The sequence below is a fragment of the Rattus rattus genome, chromosome 6 (assembly GCF_011064425.1).
Source record: "Rattus rattus isolate New Zealand chromosome 6, Rrattus_CSIRO_v1, whole genome shotgun sequence".
Taxonomy (NCBI): domain Eukaryota; kingdom Metazoa; phylum Chordata; class Mammalia; order Rodentia; family Muridae; genus Rattus; species Rattus rattus.
The window spans coordinates 22,975,436-22,986,252 of NC_046159.1; the positions used below are offsets into that span (position 1 = coordinate 22,975,436).

The 10,817-nt window shown below is 50.6% G+C and overlaps 1 protein-coding gene across 1 annotated transcript; it reads left to right on the plus strand.

The window, feature by feature from the left end:
- The first annotated feature begins 375 nt into the window (after positions 1–375).
- Lag3 (lymphocyte activating 3) lies at positions 376–8,842 on the plus strand. The gene is made up of 8 exons (XM_032907384.1): positions 376–820; positions 1,189–1,336; positions 1,727–2,019; positions 2,620–2,883; positions 3,431–3,706; positions 7,731–7,967; positions 8,239–8,369; positions 8,629–8,842. Exons 1-8 carry the CDS (start codon positions 763–765, stop codon positions 8,797–8,799), a joined length of 1,578 nt encoding a protein of 525 aa, XP_032763275.1. The 5' UTR covers positions 376–762; the 3' UTR covers positions 8,800–8,842.
- Positions 8,843–10,817: the final 1,975 nt, after the last annotated feature.

The window sequence follows — 10,817 nt, forward strand, 5'->3', positions numbered from 1 at the left end:
CCCTCACCCAGGTCTGGTAACTTGTGGTGTGGTGACACTTGTGTACCTGTCCAAGGGATGCTGAGCAGCTTAGGGAGGCAAGCGGCTTAGGGAGGCAATCTGCAGGGGCAGTGACTGGGTTGTTGCATTTTTTTTTTCTTGCCAAGTTAATGGAAAAGAGCGAGTCAAGAAGAAACTGACTGGGGACAGTAGAGGAAGCTTAAAGTTACAACTGGAGTTCTATGCAGAAATGCTTGGCAGAGACGGGGTGGGGGAAGGGGAAGAGAGAGAGAGAGAGAGAGAGAGAGAGAGAGAGAGAGAGAGAGAGAGAGAGAGAGGAGAGGGGGAAGAGGTGAAGAGGGGGCGGAGGGGAGACCCAAGTTTGAGGAAGTAAACAAGGGGAGTGCCACCACAGAAATGGAGGGCTAGGCTGCTGGGAACCAGCCCCCTCACACTTTCCACTGCGAAGCGAAACCCCGGGCCTTGGGCTGGGGGGCGGGCAGTGGGGAGGAGAAGCAGAAGGTCTGGGCCTGGAGGAGCAACTCAGATTCTAGCTAGCTGTAGTGAGTGGGCTCGCCTGCCCTCTACTCAGGGCCCTAGCCCTGTCCTCTCTGGTCATTGACTGTCCCGCTGTCCCCAGACCCCACTCCTGAAGGTCCTCTTTATCCTACATTCTTTGCCTCACCTCCCTCCTTGTGGAACTTCTCTTTTTTTTTTTTTTCCTCCCAGGACCTTTTTCTGAACTCCCTTGCAGGACCTGTGAAGCCCGGGGCCACAGAGGAGATGAGGCAGGATCTGTTCCTTGACCTTTTGCTTCTGCAGCTGCTTTGGGAAGCTCCAGGTAAGATGGGGAGTCCTGGAAAAGGGACTGTCTTTTTAGCTCTGTGGTGATCGCTGAATGCCTTTTTGGTGGTGGGGTGTGTGTGTGTGTGGGGGGGGGATTGAGACAGTGTTTGTGTTGCCCTGGCTGTCCTGGGTCTGGCTCTGTAGACCAGGCTGGCCTTGAACTCCAGCTGCCTCTGCCTCCCCAGGGCTGGGATTAAAGGCAGGCGCCATCACCTTTTGTAAGGGCAGCCTTTCCAATCCCAAAGCTGCCCCAGTGTCCCCTCAACAGGGAGGAATGATGTTTCTTTCTTAGGAATACCAAGGCCCTTCTCTATTTTCAAATCTCTTGGCTCAAGGCCCTTGGCCTCTCTTTTGCTCCACTAGTTGTGTCTTCAGGGCCTGGGAAAGAGCTCTTCGTGGTGTGGGCCCAGGAGGGAGCTCCTGTCCATCTTCCCTGCAGCTTCGAATTTCTCCACCTGGATCCCAACTTTCTGCGAAGAGGATGGGTCACCTGGCAACATCGACCAGACAGGTAGGAACTCCAAAGATGGACAACAGAACCTCCCAATCCTGTCCTAACGGATAATACCCTATCCAAGCCAGTTTTGTCCTCTTTGTGAGCCCCTCCAAAAGCCAGTAGCTCAGTGTCCTCTAAAATCACACAGACATTCTGTGGATTTCTCGGCAACCTGCCCCCCACACACCTGCATCCTGTAGTGCCCACCTCTCCAGTAGCAGATGGTGCTGAAGACCAACGGAAGTGGGGACAGGGGTAGTTATGGGTGAGAAGGGAGGCTGCTGACTGTCAAGAGGTCTCTTAGGTGGGTTAACTATCTTCAAAGCATGCTTGGAGTGCATCTTCTTCATGGCCTTTTCAAATTGCCCCAACATTTCTCAGTCCTTATTCTCTCTCCCCAACCAGTGACCAACCCGCTTCCATCCCGGCCCTTGACCTTCTCCAGGGAATGCCCTCGACTAGGAGACACCCACCCCACCGCTACACGGTGCTAAGCGTGGCTCCAGGAGGCCTGCGCAGCGGGAGGCAGCCCCTGCTATCCCACGTGCAGCTGGAGAAGCGCGGCCCCCAGCGCGGGGACTTCTCTCTGTGGTTGCGCCCAGCTACGCGCAAAGATGCGGGCGAGTACCACGCCTTCGTGCGCCTCCCGGACCGGGACTTCTCCTGCAGTCTCCGCTTGCGCGTCGGCCAGGCCTCGAGTAGGTGGGGCCGGACAAAGGGGAGGGCCAGCCCGGGGTAGGGAGAGTAGTGGCTAGGATTGTGCTTTAGACCCTACCTGAGGATCTCCAGAAGTGTAGACGAAGGGATAATGCCTGATGGCAGGATGGAAAGGCAGGATGGAAAGTGCCCCCCTGAAACGCGCGCCTCTAGGCGGGGATGAGGGGCCTATGGAGAGACTGTATCACCACCCCACCCCACCCCAGCTCCCTTTCCCCCACCTACAGCGGGAGTGCCATCCCTGGTAGAGGTAGAGATGGGGAAGCACCTCTTCTCTGGGGGGCTAGAGTGATTCATTTAAGACATCTGTCTGTAGCGAATTCTCAGGCTAGGTCTGCCCAAAGAATAGGCCAAGCCAAGTAAAGTAGAGAGGCAGGACACCGTGGAATGGAGACCCGGGTCTCTCAGAGATCCGCCCTTAAGCACCCCCAGGTTTCAAGAACTGAGTTGGAATGGGCGGCTGTGTGGAGACTCTGAAAGCAGCGTCCCTGTTTCCATGAGTTTTCAGCTTGGTTTGGCCGGCTCCGTTGAGAAAGCATTTCCATTTATTGGACTGATTTTTTTTTTTAACTTTTGCATAGTGATTGCCAGTCCCCCAGGAACCCTCAAGCCGTCTGATTGGGTCATTTTGAACTGCTCCTTCAGTCGTCCTGACCGCCCAGTCTCTGTGCACTGGTTCCAGGGCCAGAGCCGAGTGCCCGTCCACAACTCACCCCGTCATTATTTAGCTGAAAGTTTCCTCTTACTGCCCCAAGTCAGCCCACTGGATTCCGGGACCTGGGGCTGTGTCCTCACCTACAGAGATGGCTTCAATGTCTCCATCACGTACAACCTCAAGGTTCAGGGTAACTCTTCTAAGCAGTCTTTACTCTTGACCACAACCTTCCTGTTCAGCACCACCCCTGACTCATGGGTCCCCAAAACTGTTTGCCAGCTGTGTGCGGTATCACGCCAGATCACTTTGTCGCTTTGTCTCAGTGTCCAAACCATTTTCTCTCTGGGCATCTTTTAGCTGCTGGCTCACTTTCATGATTTATTTTTATTTATTTATTTATTTATTTATTTATTTATTTATTTATTTATTTTCATTTTAGCATGCATTGGTGTTCTGCCTGCATATATGTCTGTGGTTAGGGTGTCAGATCCCGTGGTACTTGATCTATAGACACTTGTGAGCCACCATGTGGGTGCTGGGAATTGAACCCAAGTCCTCTGGAAGAACATCCAGGGCTCTAAACTACCATCTCTCGTCGTTTATCCCCTGGCTTGTTCATCCTTCTGATGGCCTTTGGTCTCTTGCTGCCTCAGTTTCCCTAGTACTTCCTTGATGTCCCCGTGCTCTGACCCACTGCATACCCTTGGTAGTGACTTGGCTTCTCCTTTTCTCTCCAGGTCTGGAGCCCGGAGCCCCTTTGACCGTGTACGCTGCTGAAGGTTCTAGGGTGGAGCTGCCCTGTCACTTGCCCCCTGTTGTGGGGACCCCTTCTTTGCTCGTTGCCAAGTGGACTCCTCCCGGGGGAGGTCCTGAGCTCCCGGTGGCTGGAAAGAGTGGCAATTTTACCCTTCAACTTGAGAATGTGGGTCGGGCACAGGCTGGGACCTACACCTGCAGCATCCATCTGCAGGGGCGGCAGCTCAGTGCGGCTGTGACGTTGGCAGTCATCACAGGTCAGCCACAGGTGGGAAAGGAATGGCTTCATCTCGGGAGAAAGAACAGGGTGGGAGTGTTGGTGATCAGAGACTGTGCAGGTGTGTGTGTGTGTGTATGTGTGTGTGTCTGTGTATGTGTGTGTGTGTATGTGTGTGCATATCTGTATGTGTGTGTATATGTGTGTGTGTATGTGTGTGTATGTGTGTCTGTGTCTATCTGTGTATGTGTGTGTGTGTCTGTGTGTGTCTGTGTATGTATGTGTGTGTGTATGTGTGTATGTGTGTGTGTGTGTATGTGTGTATGTGTGTGTGTGTGTGTGTGTGTGTGTGTGTGTGTGTGTGTGTGTGTGTGTATGTGTGTGTATGTGTGTGTGTATGTGTGTGTGTATGTGTGTGCATATCTGTATGTGTGTGTGTGTGTGTATGTGTGTGTGTATGTGTGTGTATGTATGTGCATATCTGTATGTGTGTGTGTATGTGTGTCTGTGTGTGTCTATCTGTGTATGTGTGTGTGTGTCTGTGTGTGTCTGTGTATGTGTGTGTGTATGTGTGTATGGTGTGTGTATGTGTATGTATGTGTGTGTGCGTGTACGTGTATGTGTGTATGTGTATGTGTGCGTGTGTGTGCGTGTATGTATGTGTGTGTGTATGTGTGTGTATGTGTGTGTGTATGTGTGTGTGTGCGCATGTATGCACGCCTGCACATATGAAGGATGGGTGCACGTTCTCAGCATGTGTCAAGGTCACTGGACAACTCTGTGGAGTTAGCTCTCTCCACCCACCTTTCTCTGGGTTCCAGGTTTGCAGAGCAAGCACCTTTTCTCCTGCTGCTTACGATGATCTTGAACTCCCGCCCTTGCTGCTCCCAAGGCCCAAGTGCCAGGACTAGAGACATATACTACTGTGCCTGTCAAATTATAAGCTAGTTTTTTTTTCACCCCTGTGATAAAACAAAACAAAAAACAAAACTGAAACTGAAAATCTCTCCTTGAGTCACAAAATAAAAGTTCCACTCTTCCCCGAGAGGGACTCCCCTACTCTGAATTGCCGGGATGTCTGAGAAGCTAGATACAGAGATGATAAAAATTTGAAAAAAAATTTTTTTTGAATGGTTAAAAGAATGAGGCATATATTCTCAAACCCTTGTCTGCTTTTGGCCTAGGGCTCGGTTAAAATTGTGAGAGTTGACCTGGGTTTAGAAGGAGCTGATAAATCAGTCCCTTGACAGCAAATTATTTAGTGAATAAGGATTTTTTTTTAAAGACAGCATAAAACAAATACAGGCAAAAACAAAAACAAAACAAAACAACCCCAAATCAGAAAGTACGCCAATCAATGAGTGGCAGCTGTCAGCTGTGACAGATCAGCTACATTTGCAGGTATTTTCCTTCGGCCATTAAGCAGCACCACATGGTAGGTGCTTAGCAATGTATGCTGGAGCCAAGTGGGACACTGCTGTAATCCTAGCACTTTGCAGGAGGATCAGGAACTCAAGGCTAGCCCCAACATACATGGCGAGTGCAAGGCCAGCCTGGGCTACATGAGCTCCTGCCTCAAAACAAACAGACATCGAGTACACGAATGAGTAAAGGACCTGAATCCCACGCATGTTTTCCATAACTCTATCTAGATATGGTATTGACTCAACCCCTCACTTCACAGGGAACCCCATCTTCTCAAGTCACTCCTTGGCTGACTCAGTCTATTAGTAACTCCACTGGAATCCCACTCAGCCCAAACCCTTCTTTAAAGCCCGCCCATTCTTCTGCCTTTCATGCTTCCAAGTACACTCATGCTTTTGAGGCAGAGGCAGGCGGATCTCTGAGTTTGAGACCAGCCCGGTCTACAGAGTGAGTTCGAGACCAGCCAGTGCTACACAGAGAAACCCTGTCTCAGGGAAAAAAAAAAATCAACTGTGTTCAGGTGCTCAGGGGAAGAGGGATTGTCATTTCTGTTTCACAGAGAAGGGATGTTCAAGGTCACGCCACTTTGAGAAATGCTAGACTCAGGGTCTAAATGTGAAAGTTGGATATCTGTGTCACTAAGTCCCCCCATGCCCTGCTCAGCAGGGGCCAAGGTTCTTCACCATTTGTCTGTTTCTACTGTCCTATCTCTAGTCAGTTTGGAGCGTGTTCTGCCTGTGGATCAGTCAGTTGCTTACTTGTTCTGTAAACATTCAAAAAGCTGCCATAACCTTCATCCAGGGGCAGCACAAAGCTGGGGACACTGGTGTGAGCTAAGTGACGGAGGGAGGCAGGGGAGCTGTCGGGAGTACCGGGTGCTGTACGCTTGACTGAGCGACTAGAGTCTGAGCACTTTGGAAGAGAATGTACTTGTGAGTTGTGTGTTTCTGTGTGAGTGTGAGTTGTGTGTTTCTGTGTGAGTGTGAGTTGTGTGTTTCTGTGTGAGTGTGAGTTGTGTGTTTCTGTGTGTGAGTTGTGTTTCTGTGTGAGTGTGAGTTGTGTGTTTGTGTGTGTGAGTTGTGTGTTTCTGAGTGAGTTGTGTGTTTCTGTGTGAGTGTGAGTTGTGTGTTTCTGTGTGTGAGTTGTGTGTTTCTGTGAGTGTGAGTTGTGTGTTTCTGTGTGAGTGTGAGTTGTGTGTTTCTGTGTGAGTGTGAGGTGTGTGTGTCTGTGTGAGTTGTGTTTCTGTGTGAGTGTGAGTTGTGTGTTTCTGTGTGAGTGTGAGTTGTGTGTTTCTGTGTGTGAGTTGTGTTTCTGTGTGTGTGAGTTGTGTGTTTTGTGTGTGAGTTGTGTGTTTCTGTGAGTGTGAGTTGTGTGTTTCTGTGTGAGTGTGAGTTGTGTGTTTCTGTGTGTGTGAGTGTGTGTTTCTGTGTGAGTGTGAGTTGTGTGTTTCTGTGTGAGTGTGAGTTGTGTGTTTCTGAGTGAGTTGTGTGTTTCTGTGTGAGTGTGAGTTGTGTGTTTCTGTGTGTGAGTTGTGTGTTTCTGTGAGTGTGAATTGTGTGTTTCTGTATGCACACATAAGGTGTCCAAGGAGAGGCGAGAATGGGGTGTTGGATCCCCTGGAGCTGCCATGGTATGGGTGCTGTGAACTGAACGTGGGTCCTTTGGAAGAGCAGTAAACCTAATTTCTTAGTCAACCCTGAGCCACCTCTCCACTTTATCTTATTTTAAAAGGTATTTAGTAGACCAGGTGGTGGTAGCACACGCCTTTCATCCCAACCCTGGGGAGGCAAGGGCAGGCAGATCTTTGAGTTTGAGGCCAGCCTGGTCTGCAGAGTGAATTCCAGGGCAGCGAGGACTACAGAGAAAAACAAACAAACAAAAAGTATTTTATTATATGTGTATTTTGCCTGCTTGTAAATCTGTGTCCTGGGCATTGGTCTCCTGGATCTGGAGTTACAGATCTGAGCTAACTTGTGGGTGCTAGAAATTGAACCTGGGTCCTCTGGAAGAACACCAAGTACTGTTAACCACCGAACCATCTTTCCAACCTTATTTTATGTTTTAAAACAAGGTCTCATGTAGCTTGGGCTGACCTTGAATTCAGTGCATAGTGGGTCTTTAGCTTCTGATTTTCTTGTATCTACACCAGTTTATGTGGTGCGGGGAACCGAACCCAGGGACTCACACATGGTAGAAAGTGTTTTGCCACCTGAGGTACAAACCCAGCATGGGCACCGTTTCTCCTGTGGCCTCCAGTACCAGTCTGAGTTTGAATAATGTCTTGAAGGATTATTAACATTTTGAGCAGGGACACAAATTGGAGTGCAGTATTAAGACGGCTGTGGCCAGGTGGGACACCCCTGTAATCCCAGTACTTATGAGGCAGAGGCAGGAGGATCACAGCCTGTTCAGGGTTATGTTTGGCTACATAGGAAGCTCAAGGCTTGAGCTGCATGAGACCGAGTCTCAAAAACACAAAACCAAACCACAGATAAATATAGTTGTGACCTACGACCTCTGCCCCTGAGGTTTTCCCAACCTGATACCAGTGAGAGTTGGGTGACAAGAGTTGTGGGTTGCAACACTGATGACAGTAAGGTCAAGGCCGCCATGAGACCTCTTCCCTCTGATTTTTTCAGTGACTCCTAAATCCTTCGAGTCACCTGGCTCCCCGCAGAAGCTGTTATGTGAGGTAGTCCCGGCATCTGGAGAAGGAAGATTTGTGTGGCGCCCCCTCAACGATCTGTCCAGGAGTTCCCTGGGCCCTGTGCTGGAGTTGCAGGAGGCCAGGCTTCTGGCTGAGCAATGGCAGTGTCAGCTGTATGAGGGCCAGAAACTTCTTGGAGCAACAGTGTACACCGTAGAGTCTAGCTCAGGTCTGAGGTTCCAGAACGTCATGGCCCCAACTCAGAAGCCTTCCAAACCCCCATACCCGCCTATGTCCTACCCACTCCCCCTTTCCCCCTTCCATCAGGGACCTGACTTCAAGCTCTCTAGGCCTGACCTATTTCTCTCATTAATTAGCTGAATGATCCTGGACAAGTCCCTTAAATTCTTTGGCCTCGTTGTATCTGTAATGGATGAGAGTGTAGCAAGGCAGCCTTTCCCATCTCCACCCCTCGATCTAATACAGTGCTTTCTTCACAGGCGCCCGGAGTGCTAAGAGAATCTCAGGTGACCTTAAAGGAGGCCATCTCTTCCTCTTTCTCATCCTTGGTGCCCTTGCCTTGTTCCTCTTGGTGACCGGGGCCTTTGGCTTTCACCTGTGGAGAAGACAGGTGAGCTAGGACCCAGTTCCCTTTCAGACCTCAGAGTGCTGTGTGGGACCCCCTTCCTCAAGGAAAAGAACCATAATGGGTTCTGAATGTGCTCCCAGAGTCCCTGTACTGGGAACACCTTGAAGCTGGGAGGCTTAAAGGGGCTGAAAGAAGGCCCTGGGCCAAATGGGGAAGTCTGGAAAGAAAGCAGTAGAGCTCCGTGATTATCCTGATTCTTCTTTGTCCTCCATTGTCCTTTCCGTCCCCCCCCCCTTCCCAGTTGCTACGGAGAAGATTTTCTGCCTTAGAGCATGGGATTCGCCCACCTCCGGCTCAGAGTAAGATAGAGGAGCTGGAGCGAGAACCGGAGACCGAGATGGAACTAGAGACAGAGCCCGATCCGGAGCCTCAGCCGGAGCCGGAGCTGGAACCAGAGCCCAGGCAGCTCTGACCTGGAGCTGAGACAGCCAGCAGCAGGTCTCAGCAGCTCCGCCCGCCCGCCCGCCCGCCCGCCTGCCCGCCTGCCCGCCTGCCCGCCTGCCCTCCCGAATAAACTCCCTGTCAGCAGCAAGCTGGAGTCTCTTGTCTTTCTTGTCTGGAAAGGTTCCTGTCTCTCCCAGCCACTAGGGGCTCCCTTCTCTCACTCCTGCCTCCCAACCTACTTTCTCCAGCCAATCTTTCTCTTCATTCCCTTTTCTGTTGCTTGCTTGCCTCTTTGTTTCACTGTTGTCCCCTTTCTATTAAGTAATCCGTTTTTCCTTCTGAAAGCTCCAAAGAGCCCTCACTTCTGACCTCCGTAGCCCTTTCCTCATCTTGTACCCACATTGTGCTGGCTCTCCTGATCTCCTTTATATTCGAGTCCCTTTGGCCCACACCAAGCTCAGCTGCACTTCGGTACTTGGGGCTCAGGCAGGCAGGCAGGCGTTAGCGCGAGCGTGCACATGCGCACGCACACGCGCGCGCGCGCGCACACACACACACACACGACACACACGCACGATTTCGAACTGGCACCAGCCATGTGAAGTCCAGGAGATGGGAGCTCCTAATCTCTAATAACCAGCTGACGTTGCTACCTCCGCCCCATCCCCCATGTTTGTCATCCGTGGGTGACTTTTCTGGCCCCCTCACGCATGACAACACACTGCCACCTAGCGGTCACCTCTCGTCACACCCTAGAGGAGGTCACTGGACACAACTGCCACAGCGCGGACAGCTAGCACACTGCAGCAGGCGAGGTGGAGCAAGGATTCAGGTGCTTCATTTACATATGTACTCTGGGTGCCCAGCCTTGAATGTGCTCCCAGCATCTGTCACGTGCCCGATGTACCCTGCAGAAGAGGGACTAAATAATACATGTTTCAGGAAATACAGCCCGGTACTGGCAAGGTTATGATCCAAGTAAGACAAAGAGGGGGACTATAGACAAAGACCACATGCAAGGAGAGAAACAAACCACAAGGACAGCTGTGTATGGGAGTCCTAAATCCTGGATTCTCATTCTATTACTGTTGACAAGTTTATTACAAGTCCCTTTGAACCTTTGTTTTCTAATCTATTAAGCGGGACAATGACCAGGCACCGAGGCAGGCAGCTGAAGTCTCAGCTATGTGGGAGACTGAGGCAGGAGGATCCCCCTCCTGGACAAACATGGGTAACATAGTCAGACTCCCATCTTTTAAAAGTAAAAACCGAATATGGAGGTGCCTGCCTATAATTCCAGCACATGGAAAAGTCACCTACTTAGTAAGTTTGAGGCCAGCTTGGGCTACATTAGATCCTGACTCAAGAATGAATTATCCGGTGGGGTATGACATAGGAGCTCCCAACACTGGGGAGGTAGAGGCAGGGAGATCTCTGTGAGTTTGAGGCCAGCCTGATCAACGTAGTGAGTTCTAGGACAGCCAAGGCTACACAGAGAGACCCTATCTCAAAAAACAAACAGACAAACATTATTGTAATGAGTAGGCCGGTGGGATGGAGCAGAGGGTAAAGCATGTCACAAGCGCTTGGTGACCTGAGTCACCAATGCCTGGTGTTAGCATTCTGTCTAAGCTCCACCCACAGTTACCTGGCAACAGCCAGGTTATGCCTGACACTCTAAAAGGGGCTGCTTGACCCCTCCTCACTCTCTTGCTCTTGCTCTCTTTCTCCTTCTTGCTCTCTCTTCCCTCTTCGTCCCTTCTCTCCACATGCTCATGGCCAGCCTCTACTCCTCTCCTTCTATTCTTCTACTTCTCTACTTCTCTTTCTCTGCCCTACTACCCTCTTAACTCCCCTACCCACAACCTGAATAAACCCTATTCTATACTATAACGTTGTATGTCGGGGAAGGGATGCCCCAGCATGGACCCACTGAGGCACCCCGTTTCCCCAGACCTCCATAGATCATACCCTCCCTCTTCTTTATCTTTTTTTTAAATTATTTTTTATTTATGTGTGTACACTATAGCTGTCTTCAGACACACC